General features: G+C 39.7%; 1 protein-coding gene across 3 annotated transcripts in view; it reads left to right on the plus strand.

Moving 5' to 3' along the window:
- USP31 (ubiquitin specific peptidase 31) overlaps window positions 1–20441 on the plus strand; it is a 77246-nt gene that overhangs the window by 20115 nt on the left and 36690 nt on the right. Inside the window, exons 2-6 of one of the 3 annotated variants that reach the window (XM_022588555.3) lie at window positions 13929–14066; window positions 15977–16065; window positions 16156–16248; window positions 16864–16999; window positions 19286–19430. In XM_022588555.3, coding sequence (XP_022444263.1) covers window positions 13929–14066; window positions 15977–16065; window positions 16156–16248; window positions 16864–16999; window positions 19286–19430 — 601 coding nt within the window. The remainder of the gene's footprint in view (window positions 1–13928; window positions 14067–15976; window positions 16066–16155; window positions 16249–16863; window positions 17000–19285; window positions 19431–20441) is intronic. The other 2 variants (XM_089896034.1, XM_089896035.1) reach the window with 2 other exon arrangements.

The following is a 20441-nucleotide window of genomic DNA, read 5'->3' on the forward strand; positions in this document are numbered from 1 at the left end:
GTGAGTGCTTACCATATGCCCTGCACAGTGGATTATTTTATGTATTCCTTATAACATTGTAAGGTAGATATACATATTATTATTTCTGTTTTACAGATGAAGAAGCAGAGGCATTTCTACAGACCTTTAATTCTCTGATTCCCATTATTCCCCATAGTATCTGGTCCTGTCCTTTGTGTGCTTGTTCATGAGTGAATGAATGAGCAGGACCTCACTTTTGTAACTGCTTTACTTTGAGCAACGATGGGAGCAGAGAAAGGCTGTTTTTAAACTGTAGGAAAGGAGATTCAACCTTTTCTTTGAGGTCCATAGCTCTCTATAGCTGGAGAAGAACGCATAGTAGAAAGAACCTTTTTCCTGACCAGGGGTGGTCCCAGCAATTACAAAGATACATTAACTTGGAATATTCTTTAATGTTACCCTAAAATAAGAGTCCCTTTTTGACAGTGCAGTGACAGCTTGGTAAATCTCCCTCGTTTTAGATCTTTATTCCACTGAAGTTATGATAAAGTAGGATAGCTAAAGAGAAGACAAACTCCTTTAAAAGCAATAGCTCATGGGAAATAGCTACTAGTTAATGATTTCAGGATTTTAATAGTGACAGGAAGGAAGGAGGGTAGCCTCATTTCCCTGCAGGCAGGAGAGAAAGAGGAGCATTGGCAGCTTTTTATCTTATATCCAGCAGGAGGAAGGGTTAGCTAGGTTGGAGGCCTGTTGGTCGTTACCCTTTGAGGCTCTGTTGTGACATCAGGCAGCTGGTTAGGCTGTAGTAACTGCCCCACCCACTTCCTGGTGATACCCAGTTCTCTCTCAGGCTTCAGGTTGTCAGCATCAGAGGATAGTGCTGGGAGGAGGATGAGGGCAGCCAGGGTGCAGGTCTGCTCCTTTGCTTTTGAAAATCTGTGAACCCATGAATTTTCAATTTAGTTAGAATCCTGGTATGGCTGAGATCTTGGGGTGGTCACTGAGCCTCAGTTTCCTTATTTTCCTTTTCATTGCCATGTGGTAATGTCAGCCTCACAGACTGTGGTGTTGAATAACCACTGGTTCCTTTACACCTAAGTGGTGGAAACACTTTAGCAGGAAAAACCCACCAACCCAGCCTGTGAAAGTAAGCCTAGAACATAGGAAAGGGACCCTGGTAGGAAGAAGATGTGGAGGATCCTACACCACAGCTAAGTGCTGAAGAGAGATAAATGTGTTCCACCCCAAATTTTCTCTGGGTATGGCCTTGTGACTGTAATTGTTTTGAGCTCACATTTCATGCATGTGTGCTGACCTCTTGAGTTGTAGACTGTTTTTGAAAGGGTGGTATTTAAATCTCCAGTGTAACGGTGCTAGAGGACTCACTGAGGCATCTGTCCCCCAGGAGGGTATCTCTCACTATGATATATTCTGTGCCATTTTGTTGTCATTGTATGATCTTTCTTTTTTTTTTGTTAATATTTATTTGTTTATTTATTTATTTATGGCTGGTTTTGGAAGCCCCTGTATGATCTTTCTTGAGTAACACAGTAATAACCCATTCATCTGGCTTTTCGAGGGAGTAAGTCTTTCATATAAGTTATTTCCTAGATAATTATTTATTTAAATATCAAGTCTTTAAAAGTTTAACTTTTTTTTTTTTTTTGATAGATGGCTTGATATAGCATATTTTACACACTCACTTTCTCAGGGAGGGAATCCTGGGCATACTTTACGCTCTTTGGTGATTTAGAGTCTTTATTATGAGCATGATCTATTGCACTCTTCTTCTGTACTATGGAGGTTTCTTTGGGGCTAGTGGGACTATGTAGGACTTAATGAAGGGTCCTGGCTTGCTGTATTGTTTGAATTCTTATTTCTACTTTTTGTAATACTCCTTCTTGCTCCCTACAATCGTCCCTCAAGGTCCTTCCTTCGTTTTCTCTTGCTTTATCCTGTTTTACTTTATCCTGGGAGCCTGTACCTCCTACCTCCTCATTCCTGCATTTTGCAGTTTCTAATCTGCTTCTAGTTAAATAACCAGATAAATAGAATTGACTCAAATAAGACTAAATATGCTGAGTTAGGGCCTGAGAGTCTGGCTAAATTAAGAAACTTTAGGGTTTTCCTTTTTGAGGTCAATTTTTAAGAGCTTCAAAATAAAGTATGGCCTACATACAGAAAAATGCATAACATCATTAGTGTACAGCTCAATGAATACTAAATCCTAATGTGATATTATATCACCCAGATCAAGAAATGGGCTGTCATTAGCACTTCAGAAGCTTCCTCTTTTGCCCCCTCCCAAACCCTACCCTCTCCCTTCTACCCGAATGTAACCACTTGCCTGGCTTCTAACACCATTGATTCGTTTTGCTTGGTTTTGAGTTTTATTATGAATGAAGTAAAAGTATATGTTCTTTTTAAAGAGAGCTTTATTGGGATACAATTTACATACCATATACTTCACACATTTAAAGTGTGTAATTCAGTGGTTTTTAGTATATTCACAGAATTGTGCCTCCATCATCACAATTTTAGACATTTTTATTATCCCCCAAGAAGCCCCATATCCATTAGCAGTCATTGTTCATTGCCCCCAACCTCCCAGTGCCAGATGTCCATTAATTTACTTCCTGTTTCTGTAGATTTTCCTGTTCTGAACATTTCATATAAATGGAATCATACAACACATGGCCTTTTGCATTTGGCTTCTTTCACTTAGCATGATGTTTTTCAAGGTTCATCATGTCATACCATGTATCATTCCCCGTTATGGCTGAAAAATATTCCATTATATGAATATACCATATTTTGTTTATCCATTCATTTGTTGATTGACATTTGGATTGTCTCTGCTTTTTGGCTGTTACGAGTAATGCTGCTGTAAACATTCATCTACAAATTTTTGTGTGGAAATATGTTTTTATTTCTCTTGGGTGTATACCTAGGAGTAAAATTGCAGGGTCATATGGTGACTCCATGTTTAACTTTTTGAGCAACTGTCCAACAGTTTTCCACAGCGGCTGCACCGTTTTCCTTTTCCACCAGCTGTGTGTTAGGGTTCCAGTTTCTCTACATCCTTGTCAGCAGTTGTTATTGTCTGTCTTCTGTTATAGCCATCTTAGTGGGTGTGGAGTGGTATCTCATTGTGGTTTTTATTTGCAGTAAGGAATCTTTTGTGTTTGGTTTCTTTTGTCAAAATTCATTATGAGTAACATCTATTTGGATAAGAGTAATATCTAAAATATTGTAGAAAACTTGGAAAATATGTAAAAGTTGAATGAGGAAAATTGAAAATGTATTTTTTCCTTTTTGTGTATGCTTTAACATAATTGGGATCAAACTGTGTATACAGTTTTGCATTATGTGATTGTCTTTTCATATTGTATTAGTCATTTTTTTTCACAAAAACTCTTTAGATCACTGTATGAAGGTACTGTAAACCTTTTTTTGGATGGTTTCTGGTTGCAGTGAACATATTTTTTACATAAATCTTTCATTTTGACTATATCTTTTGGATATTTAGAAGTGAAATTCCTTGGTCATTGTTTATCTATTTTGAAGGTTCTTAAATCATATTGTTAGTTTATTTTACAGAAGGGTTGTGCCATTAGCAGTGTAAGAATGTCCGTCATACCCCACTGTTGCAAAAAAGAAACCCTTAAGCTGATAAATGGAAAAGAGCATTTTATTGTTTTATTTGCATTTTTTTGTTGATAGTGAGGTAGGACAGCTTCATCTGTTCTTTAAAGTGGGAGGATATCTATATGAGAGTAACATTTTGATAATTTAGGGAATTACTCTGTTTTGATTTCACAGATTTCTCTTGTTTGCTCTCTGTGTTTTCACACACACCCTTCCAGTTAGCTTTCACATTCTACAGGCAGATGAACAAGACCTGTACCAACTAACATTGGCCGAGATTGGGGCAGTGAGACCAGGTCTAGACTTGGAAGGTTCTAAGTTGCACTTTGCTAGGAAAAGCCTGGAGCCAGGATAAGCTGGAGGCTTGCTAGTTGTCTGCTACCTGATTCTCTTTTTTTTCAATTAAAAAAAATTAATTAATTTTTTTGGGCTGCATTGGGTCTTCGTTGCTGGGCATGGGCTTTCTTTAGTTGCGATGAATGGGGGCTACTCTCTTTGTTGTGGTGTGCAGGCTTCTCATAGTGGTGGCTTCTCTTGTGGAGCACAGGCTCTAGGCGCGCAGGCTTCAGTAGTTGTGGCACGCGGGCTCAGTAGTTGTGGCTTGCAGGCTCTAGAGTGCAGGCTCAGTAGTTGTGGCACATGGGCTTAGTTGCTCTGTGGCATGTGGGATTTTCTTAGGCTAGGGCTCAAACCCATGTCCCCTGTGTTGATAGGCGGATTCCTAACCACTGTGACACCGGGGAAGTCCCTGCTACCTGATTCTTGTGGTGAGGGTTGAAAGAACTGGTGGAGGCCAGGACTGATTTGGAGACTACACCTGTGTGCAGTTTACTAGTCCGCTTGGCTTAACTATCAGACATGCACAGTGCTGGGTATGGAGAAGAGTGAGGCCCATGAGCAGGCCCATGACTTGAATGCTTCTTTAGCCAGTTAAAATTTATTTGGAGTGCTCTGGGTTTATGGCAATATGAATGCATAATTTATAGAGAAACTTGCTGTATCTCTATCTGCTTATGAATAACATCTCTTGATTACTACTAATTGATGCTTTAGTTATCAAAATGCAATAACAGAATATTGATTCAAAGCAAGATTATTTCCAGAATACTTTGAATCCCTTTATAAAATTGTCTATTTGGTCAAAAACATTTTAGATCTGTTTATCATCAAATTCCAATATATTCAAAATCAAGAGGATGTATACTTTGCCAGTGAACGTAAACACACTGATTATGGAAGAAGTAAATGCACGTTTGGCCTTGGAGTAGTTCAAGGCTTCATGCCTACCCCACTCCTTGTCTTTCCCACCCTATTTCACCTCTGATGACGTGTAGGTCCCTTTACTTCCACCCCAAAGAGGAGTGACACTCAGCCAAGAACATCATTGGCCCCTGTGCTGGTGAGCAGAGCCATGTGCTGAGTTCATAAGCCAAGCCCACGTTCCCCCTCTTCTTCCCTCCACTTGATCAAGAAGCTGATGCTGCTATTCTTTTTTTCTCTTACTAGGGTTAAGCTTTCACCTCCCACCGGGCAAGCCAGGGAGGCCTTTTAAAAAGGCCCCTGATGGGTGGCTATAGGCATAAATTCTTCTTTTTTCTCTTTCCCTAATTTTTCTTTGATGCTGGCTGCTTTTTCCCCCAGTTGGTAAGATCCAAAGATTGATTTGGGCTTTGGGTTTAGGATTAATATAGGCAGAAAACTTTGATTTAAGGCTCCCTACGTCTGTCTAGCAGAGAAAAAAATTCTTAGCATAGTGCATCCTGACTCTCAGGGATTTGGGGCCAAAACTTCAGCTAGAAATAAGGTCTGTTTTTATTTGTTTTTTTTTGTCAGCCCTGTTTTCTTTGCATAAGATTTGGGTTCCTTGGTCAGAAATACTAGGGTATGCTATCATAAGATCACCCTTACGTACCACTTGGTTATCATTATCAACAAATTCATTTTAGAAAACGTGGAAAATACTGAAATGTGTAAAGAAGAAAAAGAAAACTCACCCAAAATATGCCACTTTAAGATAATGACTGTTAATATTTTGGTGTATATTTACAAGGATAAAAAACAAAAAGGTCTTTTAAAATGTTTTTTAAAAGTTTGAAATCAAGTTCATACGTAGTTTTGTTATCTTCTTTCCACTTAATTTTATTATGTATTTATTTCTTTGAATTTTCTAAAACTCTCAAACGTTTGTAATGTCCCATGGTAGGAACATATAGTAATTTCTGAGCTATTTAGATGTGGCTTCTCCAGTCTTTCTGTTTTGAGTTTTAACTGCTGAAGATTATTACGCTTCCTGTATGATGACCTTTTAGTCACATCAGGGCTGGGTGTTTGCTTTTTTGATTGTGTTGGTAGTTAGCCAAAATTCCCTGTTTTTTTAAAAAAAAAAAGCTTTTAAAAAGCATTATTTTACTATAGTTGGGAAGAATCTTAGATTGTGTAGGAAAATGTCAAGAAGACTAAAAAGAAGACACTCTTGAGTTACTTGATTGTATACATAAACACATTTTGGTGACCCAAGCTGACTTTGGAGTTGGCTAGGCTTGGCCTGTTAGAGTGCTCTGGGAGGGACGGACGGCATCAGAATCATCTCCACCAGCAGGACAGCTTGACCATTGTAAGGTGAACACTCCCCTTTACATTTGTTGGTGAGAGACAGATGCAGCTCTCCGAGGGAAGGTGGTCGACTCTCTGGTTTCCTTTCTCTAGCATCCTGGGACACTCAGGCAGGTTATAGTTCTTCACATGCTGCACCTTGATTTTCTGACATAGTCCGAATTCCTCCTTATTTCTTGAATAATAACATTTCAATTAGATAAACTGCATTTTTCTTTCTGGGCCATGTTTCAGTCATAGGAAAAAATGCAAATTATAACAAAACTGATTAACAAGAATTTATTTAAAAGCAAATAAACTCCCAGAAGCCTCAGGCTTGGTGCAGCTGTAGTTCAGTCTCCAACACATGTTTTGTGTCTGCATTGAGAATGGCGTTCAGAATGAAGAACCTCAAGCCCTACATGATCCTGAGTTCTCGAAGGGAAAAATCATTTATTGCACAAAATGATTATGGGCAAAAATATTTTAAGGCCGTTTTAATCAGATGAGGTTTAAGAATAGAGGTAACGATGGACAAGTTACTTCACTTTACTGAGCCCAAGGTTTTTTATCTGTAAATAGTGATGTTAATACTTAACAGCCTAGGGAATTTCTGGGGATTCATTTTATAGGAAATAACACCTATAAACAATTAGTATAAAGCCTGATACATTACAGGCACTCACATATTAACTTATTGTTATCCTTTGTGTCAAGTATTTTATTCACTAAGCTTGGGAGAAATAATATTGAGTAAGACATTCCTGATCACTGTCTAGTGGTGGAGACAGATATAAGATTATATATTCTGGTGATTTGTAATAACTGATATAATACAGTTACGACAAAAGAGGCTCCCATAAGTTTTAATGCTTTTGGAACTGAAACTTCAGCGTTTTTCCGGTGTAGCATGCTCTTTCTCAGTCGCAGCTTCACATTAGAAATAGAACTGTGAAAAAAGAAAATCGCATTTGACAAAAAACTAGTGATGATCAGGTCCCACCATAGACCTAATTAAATCAGCATCTCTGGGCTGCTGCCGTGCATGGTTTTTATTTAAAAAAAAAAAAAATTTTTCCCCAGGTGATTCTAATGTGCAGCCAAGGGTCAAGAGCCAATGCTTTAGATACTTTCTTCTCTTTTTCTTTGGTGTTTTCCAGGATTACACTATACAATAGGGTAATTCCTTGCTTTTTACTTGACTTTTGAAACTTACATAATGGCAGGTGTTTAGAGTTTAAAATGCTTTTATGATCTCATTAAAGCCTCACAGTGATAAATTTAGAGAAGTATTATCAATCCCATTTTGCAGAAAAGATAGCGGAAGCTCAGAAAGACTACACCTTAAGTAAAGGGTAGACTTAAACCAAGGTATTCAGAATCCAGTCTTTCTGTTTCTGTTGCATTTCTAGCAGAAACTTCCAACCACTGTTTAAATACTTAAAGGTCTTGCTGCTATATTTTCTGCCGATACAGCTTTATGATCTGTTGAGAAATCTTTGCTCATTGTTCATCTGACTGAACCACTTGTATATTTCTTTTTATATTTCTTCCTTTTATCCTGGCTCTAATGCTCTTGACCATACTTCCACCCTCAGCTATAATTTCTTGAAATGCAGTAGCCATTTTTCAATCCTTTTTTTTTACAGTTTTTTCTTTTATAAAAGAATATACCCTTTCCTATATTTTATTTCAGTGGTGAGTCCCTGCCACCAAGTCTTTGTGGTATATATGAGTTTGTTTAATACTGAAAACTAATCTTATAACTGCAAATATCCGTTGTTGTCCAAATCTGTTTTAGTTCCCGAGTTTGGATCTTGAGAACTTGGATATAAGGGACACCTGTACTTGAGGTCATCTTTGTTCAGTTCTCTGTCTGGAAGGATCAAGGAGCTCTGTATCAGAATAACTCACTTTTCCCTGTGGCCAGACATGAACACATGAACAGGTTGTGTGTGGTGTTCTCTACTATTCTTCCCGAGTTGTCTTTCCATCCTGGAAGGAAACTCCTTTCCCATTGCTTCCTTCCTTTTCTTTCTCCTCTCCCACCAGGGTCCCAGCTCCATCTTGCTGAGGAAGGAGGAGGGGGCAGTGCATTTGGGAGATGGGAGTGGAGGGCATTCCAGGCATAGGGAAAGTGTGTGAAAGTCTGGAGGCCTTACGGTCTCTTTCAAGGGCCCATAGTTGCCATGGCTGACTAGTACTGAGGGCCTCTCTGCCTCATATGTACTATTATGTGAACAGACCTCCCCACCAGAGGTGACAATAAAAGGAGGAAAGGCTGAATGAAGGTCACAGAGAGCCCCGTTGAGTGTGGCTGTGTTCTGTACCCTGGCATGGAATTCTGTTGTATGGACACTTTATCACTGTGCTTTATGGGTCATATCTGGTTTTACAGTGTTCATCCATTTGTACCAATTTCATCCACGATGTTTTTAGTTAATTATTCTTCATCAACTTAGGTGTCCAGAAAGTCAAATACAAGAGATGAAGCTTTTCTCAAGACAAGTGCTTATCATTCTGTTCTTTCCAGCACAGTCCAGAAACCAAGTTTCACTTTTAGATACCATCTATGAACCCAGCTGTTTTTTTTTTTTTTTACACTTCATCTTTCTCTTAAGATGTAAATATATTGTCCTCCCAAGTTCTTCTGTTCTTTCCCAGAATCACTGAAAATAAATTCTACGTTCCTTCTGGCATAGAGTCAAGGAAAGTGAGTGATGATTTGGTTTGATGAGCTTTGGCAAGCCACCTTCTCCCCAAAAGAGTAAGCCAACTCCTGATCAGTCATGTCAGACCGATACTGCCATGTCCATTCCCCATGGGAGGCAATCACCAATAGCCATTACTTTGTCATCTTCTTGGAGTCAGGTAAAGGATGTCTTGAACCAATTACTGTCTTTTTGCTGGAGCCCAGGATTCTGCTGCTTCTGTACTAGGGCTCTGTGGAAAGAAAGAACCTCATGTCTAGTTTTATAGCTCCAGTTGGATAGACTTCATTCTTTTCCTTTTCTGGACCATGCTTCCAACTCATTTTTTTTCCCCTTTAAGGGAAAAAAAAAGTTCTCTGTAGTTCTAGTCCTTAAGGTTTTATTTGAAGGGTAAAAAGAAATTTTATGAGGCTTGAAGGCCCTACAAATGTGTTTGACTTTTACTTTATAGTAACTAGATGTTAGGGATCATCCTGAATGGAAAATTAGAATGATGGTTACATTTATTTGTAATAGGATGTAAAGGATTTAAAGCAACAGTTTAATGTTTTTACAAACCAGAATCATACCCAAATTCTATAAAATAGACACAGATGTGTAAGGTTAATTTTAAGAAGGCTCTTCTCTATTTTTCATAGAAGTGTCAAATTTAATTTTAAATGGTTTCTCAGATTGTAGCAATGCTTATATTTACAGATGACATATTCTAGTGATAATCAACTTTTTAAAAAACTGCAAAACTACGGAAGTATTAATTTTAGGACATTAAATAAACCAAGATTTATTAGGAAGAAAAAATCATAAAAGACAAACCAAAGCAGTGTCAGATATGGCCCAAAAGAAAAACCAAATCACTTGCTGGGACTCTAGGGGCAGAGCTTGGGTGAAGATATGGGATGCCAGGGTCTCTGTGGTGGTCCAGCTCAACTGCTTCATTGTATGACCAGGAATCAGGTTTGGTGAGTTACCTAAGATAACCATCCGTGTGTGGCAGAGCCATGCTTGAGCCCAGGTTTCTTTTTTTTTTTTTTCGGTACGCGGGCCTCTCACTGTTGTGGCCTCTCCCGTTGTGGAGCGCAGGCCCAGCGGCCATGGCTCACGGGCCCAGCCGCTCTGCGGCATGTGGGATCTTCCCGGACCGGGGCACGAACCCGCGTCCCCTGCATCGGCAGGCAGACTCCCAACCACTGCGCCACCAGGGAAGACCGAGCCCAGGTTTCTTGACTCCTACTATGTTTCTTCCTTCTGTAACACATGCTAAAGGATGGTTACTAGGTTATTCTGTGTTATGGTTTCTCTGAGGAAGAAGTAAAATAAATAGTCCCTTGGGTCTCTGGAGTGGGAAGAAGTCACCATTGTGAAGGGAAAAAGGAGCCTTTGTGTTGTGTATGTTCAGTGAGGTTTCCTTTAAAATTTCATTTAGTTTGAGATATAGTGATTTAGGGCGGGGTTGACCCAGAGCAGTTTTGGCCGTAGTTACAGAGGATTGTGGAAGTCCTGTTGCTTGTTTAGTCGTGCCCAACAAAAATCTTGTTGAGCAGCTTCAGCACAGCACCTTTTACAGAGTGATTGGAGGATAAATGCTGGATGAGTTGAAGTGATAGTGGCAGGAGGCATGAATCAGATTTAATGCAATCCTGATAAAGAACTGAATGTTGTCTCCACCCTGAATTTGGTGGCCACCGTGCATAAAATATCTGCTTTGACACAAAAAGAAGCATTTGATTTCAGCTAATTTGTTTCTTAGGATACATATACTGAGAACTACCTCTCCCTCCCTGTTGGGAGTAAATAAGGGAGAGGGTCCTGAACAGAAGCTTGTTATGCTTCTAGCATTTTGTGTGCCCCAACTATATGCCATGAGATTTGTCTTTACCCTTGCTGTACCTAAAACTTCCTCTTGGCAATTGGCCTCTGCTTCCTCCACAAAACAAAGTTTCCCTGCCTTCCTGTGTATAACTTCTCTGAATCCATAACTATCCTTACCTCCTTCTCTTCTCTCTTACCTCCTGTTTAAGATAGTTCCTCTACCTCTTTTCTGAGTCCTTCCTTCTCCCCTTACTGAAGAATCCTCTTTCTTCAAGTATCTCCTTTCTGTTAGCTTCTTCCCTCAGCACTAAGTCCCTCTGTCCTGTAGGTGCCCCCTCCAGAAAGTTACGGCATCTTTCTTCCTGCCTTTTATAACCAAGCTTCTTGTATATGAAGAGTGATCTTCTTGTAACCATTCAGTGTCAGTACCTTTTCTTCTCCTTTAGCCTCTCTGATCAGTGTCACTGAAATTGCACAGGCAATCAATCTCTTAATTTGCAATTCCAAAGGACCGTCTCTGTGCTTGTCTTACTTGACTTTTCTGTGGTGGTTTACGTCGTTTCCATCTCCTTGGAGGTTTCTTCTCCGTCAGCTTGTGTGATGCCACTCTCTTCTGGCTGCTACCTCTTATCTTCTTCTTGGGCCTCTTTTCTGTGACTTGTCCCTTCTATAAGATTCTGCCCCAGCTGCCTCCTTTTCTCATTAAATGTTCCCTATTTCCTCTATGCGCATGTGATAGGTGTATGTGCTCTGATTTAACTGTCCAGCTCAGATCTCTTTCCTGAGCACCAGACCTAACCTCACTTGAGATCCTATAGGTACCTCAAACTCAACATGTTCAAAGCTCTGCAGTCCCCAGTCTCTTCCTCAGTTCCCGATTTCGTTATGCACCGAAGTCCGAAACTAAAAACCCGATTTCTTCTTTATATCACTCAATATAGTGTCACCAGTCATCTCTTTCTCTTCCATCCTGAATCAGCCACAGGTCTACCTGCTAGTGCTGATGATGTTTTCTTTTTACTGATTCATTTTTCTTTGCTAGGAGGTCTCTGTCTTCTGTAGCTCACTTTCTTCTGCTCTTCATGCCAGTGGCTTTAGTTTTGGTTCTCCTAAATGAGAACATAATCATGGCCGCAAGCCAAACCTTTTCAAGATGGAGTAAGATGTCAAGTATATAAAATGCTACAGGGAGAATGAAAAAGGTGAAGACTGAGAAAGAAGAAATTAGATTTGGTGATGTGGGTGGCGTCTGACCTCTGGGGTAAGTTTTGTAGTGTAGTGAAGACTTTTCCCCACACTCACTCCGCCTTTTGTGTACCTGTTTCTGAGGTGGCACCCAAGTGGTATCCTTCAAGTCACTTGAAATCTTGTTTGTTACCAGGGTCCTTTCTCTCTCTTGTTCACTTCGTTCAGTTAGTGAGTTTTGCCAGTGACACTCGTATATTCTCATTTGCGTTGCTTTGATTTTTTCCTCCTTAACTTCGAATTTTGTAGATCATCTTTTTGTTGTTCACATCTAATTGATCATCATGTTGTGATGGTTCTTCTTCATAATTAAAAATGTACCCCTTCTTTTCATCTCTGTTATCATTAATTGGAAAATACAATGGACAGTTATTAGTTCTTTGGCTTACTTTGTCATTCTTCAACTTTTATACAATTGATCACTCTCTCCTTCGTAGCTCTCTTCTCTTGACTCTTGGGACTCCATTCTCTTGATTTTCTTGCCACATCTTTGACGGCCTGTTCTTAGTCTTCTTTTAGGGCCCCCTAAATATAGAAGTCCTCTGGATTCTGTCCTCTGGCTTGATCTCTCATGATCTTGTCTGGGCAGTCTTAGCCATACTCGTGATTTCAAGTGCCACCCATCTGTTGACCCCCAAACCTTTGTCCTGAGCGCAGACTCTTCTACTGAGTGCCAGATCTGTTTTTTTTTTTAGTTGTTTGCCAGGTACTTCCATTTGGAGGTTCCACAGAACTTCAGATATAGTGGATTCTAATGGGAACTCATCATCCTCTTTTCCAGACTCCTTCCTTTTTTATTTTGTCTTGATGAAGGGAACCACCAGTGGCCCATCATCCAGATAAGACACCTGAATGACATTAATGCCTCCATCCTCACTTTCCACATTCATCAGGTCACAAATCCTATTGATTCTACTGCCCCAGTTTTGAAATCTCTCTCAAATTTGCCCTCACGGACTTAGTTTAGACCCTTGTTGTTTCTTGCCTGATTGTTTCATTTGTCTCCTAACTGCTCTCTCTTTGTGCAGTTGTCTCCCCTCCTTTCTCCCTACTTCCAAATCCAATATTCATAGCTAAAATTTGAGTGCTTCTTATATATCATTTACATGTGAAATGTTTTATATGCATTCTCACTTGACCATCACACTAAACCATTATTATCCTTTTTACTTTGGAGCAGAGTAGGCCAGGCCTCACAAATAGTGGTAGGACAGAGAGATTTGAATTCAGGCTATATGCTCCAGAGCCCATAATCTTAATTTTAATTAACCAGTTCACCTACAGCCATTCATGGCCACCCCTCTTTGCATACTCTAGTTTGGAAGCAAGTCACTGTCACAGTCTATATTCAAAGTTGTGGGGCGGGGTTGGGGGGTTAAGATCCAACTCCTGGAGGGGGGATTATTGACATAAATTATTCAGAATTCTTCTTTAAGGAAGATTTATCTCTTCCCACTTATTTATTCACTCAGTCATTTACCTTACGTAGACTTGGTTATTTTATACTTTGGTTGATAATCGAATACTGTGATACTTATTTAACCAATTCTCATTTTTTTCTTTTACTTTTTAAAAAATTGAGGTATAATTGACATATAACATTAGTTTCAGGTTAACAACATAATGATTTGATATTTATAACAATTCTCATTTTTAAGATGTTCAAGTTATTACCAGTTTTTTGCTATTAGTGAATGAATATCTTAGAAGTCTTGGCATGCTGTGTTGATGGTTTCCTTTACATATATTCCTAAAAGTAGGATTGTTGGGTAGGTGCATTTAAAAGTTTTTGGTACATGGGTGAGGTTTTTACATTGAGCATCTGTTTTCATATTTGCTGTCTTTCCAGGAAGTACTCTAACACCCTTGAGATCTTGCGTTCCTCTTTGGGATTATGAATAGTTTATGTTTAAAGCCAGGAACTCACAACTATTCATGCTGATTTATTTACCTGTGTAGAGTATTGTGTCAAAGAATGCACTGCAATATCGGGGAAATTCCCAGCATGACGCCCAGGAGTTTCTGCTGTGGCTTTTGGACCGAGTTCATGAAGACCTCAATCTTGCTGTGAAGCAGAGTGGCCAGCCTCCTCTGAAGGTAAGGGCGCGCCCTCAGGGCAGTCAGGGAGCAGTGAGTGGCTGCAGCCCAGGCCACCGGTGAACCGGTGAACCTAGTGAGGAGTGAGCATAGATTCTTCTTCCAAACCTCCTCTGAGGAGTTGTTGCAGTTTGCAGTTAGTTAATATAGTAAAATTGACTAAGCTCTGGGTGAGTATAAAATTCATGGATACTTAGAGACTGTTTCCTCTGTTTACCACTGTGCTGGCAGTGTCGGATAGGAGCTTACACTCTCATGAGAGGGGACACATTTGCATGAATGACTACCTTTAGACTGACATTAAGGGGTTCCATCTCGCTAAACTGTTTTTAAAGCAGAAATTTGCTTTCTATTCCAATGAGACATAGTCTGTAGATCATTGGAATGTGAATACACAATCAAAAAGGAAATGTATTGATGTCTCTGCTGTCAGGATTCGATTTGAGTGTAGGAACTGAACCCTTAGAATATACTTCCTGAGAAACAGTGATTCATTCTCAATTTTTATTTATGTAATCTTAGTATGATGGGTAGAATGATTTATATAAGGCAAATAAAGTGTTCTCTCACAGCTTCAAAAAATTTTGATAATTCTTTTCTGTACCTCAAATTTTATTTTATTATTTTTTATATCTTTATTGGAGTATAATTGCTTTACAGTGTTGTGTTAGTTTCTGCTGTACAACAAAGTGAATCAGCCATACGTATACATATATCCCCATATCCCCTCCTTCTTGAGCCTCCCTCCCACCCTCCCCATCCCACCTCTCTAGGTCATCACAGAGCACCGAGCTGATCTCCCTGTGCTATGCGGCTGCTTCCCACTAGCTATCTATTTTACAGTTGGTAGTGTATATATGTCAGTGCTACTCTCTCACTTCGTCCCAGCTTCCCCTTCCCCCCCGTGTCCTCAAATCCATTCTCTATGTCTGCATCTTTATTCCTGCCCTGCCACTAGGTTCATCAGTACCACTTTTTTAGATTCCATATATGTGTGTTAGCATACGGTATTTGTTTTTCTCTTTCTGATTTACTTCACTCTGTAAGACAGACTCTAGGTCCATCCACCTCACTACAAATAACTCAATCTTGTTCCTTTTTATGGCTGAGTAATATTCCATTGTGTATATGTGCCACATCTTCTGTATCCATTCATCTGTCGATGGACATTTAGGTTGCTTCCATGTCCTGGCGATTGTAAATAGTGCTGCAGTGAACATTGTATATACCTCAAGTTTTAAATTTCTAGTTTTGGTAAGTTGTTGAAGTATTCTGATTCAAGGTCCTTTGTGCCTGAGCATTCTGTACTCTCATATGACTATATGCTTGCGGCTGACTTTCCCACCAGATTGAGACGTACTCAAGGTCAGGCACTGTGTCTAATTATCTTTGTATCTTAATGCCCTTTGCATTGCTCTCTGCACGTGGTAGCTGATGCTCAGTAACTGTGAGGGGGAGGGACATGAAAAGGTTAAGTAAAATGTGAAGTAGAATGATTAGGCCCAAATAAGCAGCAGAGGTAATAGGTGCCAGACAAAAAATTCGCTTTAGGCAGGGGAGGAATTGGTACTTCTGAATAGTTGGGGTTATTTCCTGGAAGAGGTTGGAGGGGGCCCTTTGAGAGTTGGAGGGGGATTGGAGCTCTCTGGGGAAGGACTGCCCGACTGCCTGGATGGGGTGGAGAGACGAATAAGCACTGTGTCTGGGAGAGCCTGTGAGGCGATGAGTCCATGTGACCCACACCCTGGCATCTGTGTTCTGGTCCCTTTAGCAGATGTCTTTCCCTGAAACATCTGGATCTGATGCAGATCTTGTAAAGGAGGTCAAGGACATCTGTGACATTTTTAGGCTCATCTTTAATCAAGAGCTGGCACTTTTAGTCTGTGAAATTGTACTTTATTTTTTTTTAGCCACCATCAGAGACTGATATGATGCCCGAGGGACCATCTTTTCCTGTCTGTAGCACTTTCGTACAAGAACTTTTTCAAGCCCAGTACAGGTACGAGCAAATTAAAATTTCCCTTATGTTGTGTGCTTATGTAGTTCTAGGTGATCTTAATGTGAGTGTCTTACATTTTTATTTTTGCAGATCTTCTTTGACATGTCCTCATTGCCAGAAGCAGAGCAACACTTTTGATCCTTTCCTCTGCATTTCTTTGCCAATTCCACTACCCCACACAAGGTAAGAACAGAGTTAATAAAATTAAGACTATATTTCTATATGTTCCTTTTCCTCTGTAGGCTCCTGTTGGGGCTTCTTGCATATTTAAACAAGTAATAGGCTCAGTGATAAATTGAATACAGGCATTGTTAAGGCCTTATAGAAATTTATAAATGCCTGTCTGAGTTTGCAGGGTGAGCAGGTGCATGGGGCAAGCAAGTCTTTTTGGTTGGTCTGGTTGTAGTCTGTTCCGCCTATAGGTCATCCACCTATAGTATTGGGGCCGGAGAAGGTTGTTGAATGCCTTCTAGAGCCTCTAGAGACCTTACGTTCCACTTTTAATTAGCTGCTTTATTTGAACTGTTCCTTGAGATTTCTAGGAGTTACGCTGTTATAAAGAAAATACAAAGCACAGAACCAAGTATTGATATGCTGTATTTTTGTTGTGTTGCCTTTATTGTTATGCTGTATTGTCTTTTCCAAAGAGTTCTTGATTGTTGTTTGATAGCTCTACTTAGGTCCAATTAAAGGTGTGGGTTAGCTTTAGTTTTGTTGATTCCAGATCAGGGTTGTCCCGCCTCTATATTTTAGTTGAAGTAAGTGACTAATAAGAATATCTGACTTTGATGTGTACAGGCCTCTGTATGTCACTGTAGTGTATCAGGGGAAGTGTTCTCACTGCATGCGGATTGGCGTGGCCGTGCCTCTGTCTGGGGCTGTCGCCAGACTTCGGGAAGCAGTGTCTACGGAAACAAAGATCCCCACTGATCAGGTAATAAGCTTGCTAAGACCGATTACACACGAGCCACAAAAGTGTTGCTTTCTTTTCTTCTGGAAGTTTTTAACAGTTCTCAGCCAAACATGGTTGGAGAGAAATTTAAAACCAGTTGTTTCTAGTGTTGAGGGAAAAATAAAAAATCAGGATCCAAAGGAGAAAAATATACACAAAAACTTCTCATGCTTCATTTAATTGTGTATATATATTTAAAAGGAAAAGCTATGACTTTACACCAAGACCTTCTTTCAGCTCTGTTTATAAAGTATAATTAGTTAACCCCTCTTAAATCATTCTGTGGGTGCTCATGTGGGCAATAGGAAGAGCATCCTGTGGTATTTGAAGGTCAGAGAGGCTTAGAAAACTCAACCAGTGGCTCTTGAAAATCCCTTCCCATTATGGTGATAAGAATGGGCCTATTTCTAGTACAGCACATACAGGTGCTCAGTTTGGTTTATTTTCTGATTAAAGCTAGGCTAGAGTCTCTTACCTTGTTTAGAGAAGAGAAAGGAAAGTTGTATCTCCTCCCTTTCTTTTTTGGGTAAATTTTTGATAAGTAGTTATATTGACCGAAAATAATTTTGGCCTGTTTGTGACTTGACATACTTTTGCATACTCTTTTACTCAATTCACTGTTGGGGTTTTATTTGGAAAAAAATTCCCTATTTAAAATTTACCAAGGAAAGATGATCCCATGGCTGAATAGCTTTCCCTAGATAACTTCTGGAAGCTGCTGGGTAATCATGTGACTAATAAAGGTGTTTTGTACTTTGGCCTCCTGTGACCTCATTTGAGAAGCTACCACAGTAAAACAAAAACAACCAACAGCGTTGCCCTGATATAGCAAATGTCTCATATTTTCATAGGCCAAGTACTGGCAGATTGATAAAATGTTCACATTTTTCCTTACTTTGAGGTGCTCATTGATTTATTTGCTTATTTATTTATTTTAAATTCAAGGTGAGGGAAAAGACAGAAAGAGGGAGGCTTAGGTGTGTGTCCGAGGCAGATCTGTCTGTATCTTTAAATCTTCCAGTGCTGTCTGGCTCTTTTTGCATTGTTTAAATGAGTGATGTAATTACAAGTTCGTTTTTGACCTCAGCTTGCTGGAGAAAGTGAATTATACTTGCATGTTCACCTTCAGGAAAACAATACGGTCATTAAAATCATTAGAAGAAAAAAGGGCCAGAAATATTTTTCTTGGACTGTTTGTGGAATATGCCACCAAGCTCCTTTCACCTCATCAACTCATAGTATGTTTGTGATAGTAGAGGGGACCTTAGGGGTCCAGTCCAACCCTCTCATTTGAAGGAGGCCCAGAGAAACCATGTGACTTGTTCAAGATCACAGGGCTGGTTGGCGGTGGCAGGCCAGAATTGGAACTTCTTCAAGCTCAGTCCAGTGCTTTTTCACTAGAGGGTGCTGCTGAGCACGTAATGAGGTCTCTAAATGTCTCCATTGTCTTTTTCCCCATCTTTTGTTTTTCTTTCATTACAAAATACTTAACCATTTCAGAAACTTAACTTAGAAGTGAAAGTATCTTGTACTAAGTATCTTAACTAAGGGTTACTAACTTTAATACTGTGTTGTATATTCATTCATATTTTTTCCTGTGCATGTACTATATTAATATTTTATGAAAATGGAACTGTGTAGTCACACTTTTCTTTCCCTACTTTTAATATTTACTTAGGAGATCTTTCCACGTTAGTGCAGATATATGCAGCTCATTCTTTGGAAGCGCTTTATCATTCCAGTAGAACTATAGTATAGTTAACTAGTTCCTTTTGTTGGACATTTGAGTTGATTTCATTTTTTTTCCAACACAAATGTCCATGATTATTTGACATTTTTTAATCTGAAAAGAAGAAAATTTAATGGTAGGAGAAAGTCTCGGAGTCAGATGTGGACTCTATCCTCGCTACGAGGCTGAGTAGTTGTATAACCTTAGGCAAGTCACTCCATCTCTCTTTAGTTTCTTCCCCCTGTGAAAGAAGGGCCTTAGACTTTGTATCTGCTGAGTCTCTTCACCAAAACTTAGAGGAAACTCTGGATTTAGTGCCACAGCACTCTGAAATCAGAGTATGTTGTTATACAATCATAGAAGATACTGTGCTTCCAAGACTCTCTTATTAAAGGCAAATCACATCGGCTTGATGAGGTGTTTCCAAGCCCTCAGATCACTGCAGTCCTGCTGGTCTGGAGATGTTCACAGCTGGATTGGGAGATCAATTCATATTGACTTTCCAGTTATCCAACTATTTACATTTTTCCCATTTTTAGATTGTGTTAACAGAAATGTACTATGATGGGTTCCATCGTTCCTTTTGTGACACAGACGACCTGGAAACAGTCCATGAAAGCGACTGCATTTTTGCCTTTGAGACTCCAGAAATATTTAGGCCTGAAGGAATTCTCAGTCAAAGAGGTAAATGAGTATCTGTTTCCATAATACCACCTGGGTTTGCAGGTCTAACAAATGTCTACCCTCTTAGATTATATGATGGTATAATTTTTTTAAATTGTGGTAGAATACACATAACACATCTTTTTATGATGGTATAAATTTTAGGTAACATATTTCCCTGGCAGAAGGCAATTCTTGGGAAAAACTTTGTTCCTGGCCTTAGTGTTCTTCAAGATCCTAGGGCTTCTATTCTGTTTGCCATACTCCAGTGGTTGTCAAAACATCAGTGTCTCCTGGGAACCGATTAGAAATGCAAATTCTTAGGTGCCACTCGAGACCTGCTGAACAGAAACGCTGGGGGCAGAGCCCAGCAATCTGTTTTTAACAGGTGATTCTGATGCACGTTAAAGTTTGAGAACCGCTGCTCTACCCAGTCTTGCCAGTATTTTCTACTGGTGATTTTTAGAGCGAAACTCTCCACTAGCCCCCACTTTTCTTCTGGTTCCATTCCCTGACTTCCAGCTGTCCACTGGAAACTCTGTTTATAGTCCTACAGGTATCTTACACTGAGCATTTCTTTCTTAGCTCCTCTTGCGTTTCTTCTGTGAAATGCGGCACCACCATCCTTCTCTTCACCCAAGCTGGACCCAAACACTTCTCCCTCAGATTTTGACTTAAATTCACAACTGAAGTTTTCCTCTGCATTCTACTGTGACTGACACAGTGCAGACCAGTCTCAACTGGGCTTTTCTAGTAACTTCTTTACCCCTGGGCTTTCTCCCGTTCAGTTATTTCTTCACAGCGCCACCAGACTTATTCTGACGTACAGTTCTGACCACGTTACATGCTTATTGATTTACCAGTGCTTCCCTTTTGTCTGCGATTAAATCTGAATACCTGGGAAGAATGCATGGCCCCTCATGATTTGGTCCTTGCCTTTTTTCCAGCCTCTACTATATTCCATTTTCTTCCCCATGTACCCTATCCAAGTTACTCTTTATTTCTGGAACATGCCACATGCTTTTATACTTT

Source organism: Delphinapterus leucas, chromosome 15 (genome assembly GCF_059928025.1).
Source record: "Delphinapterus leucas isolate spDelLeu-1000000601 "Yukka" chromosome 15, BTC_Dleu_Yukka2, whole genome shotgun sequence".
In the NCBI taxonomy this organism is placed as follows: domain Eukaryota; kingdom Metazoa; phylum Chordata; class Mammalia; order Artiodactyla; family Monodontidae; genus Delphinapterus; species Delphinapterus leucas.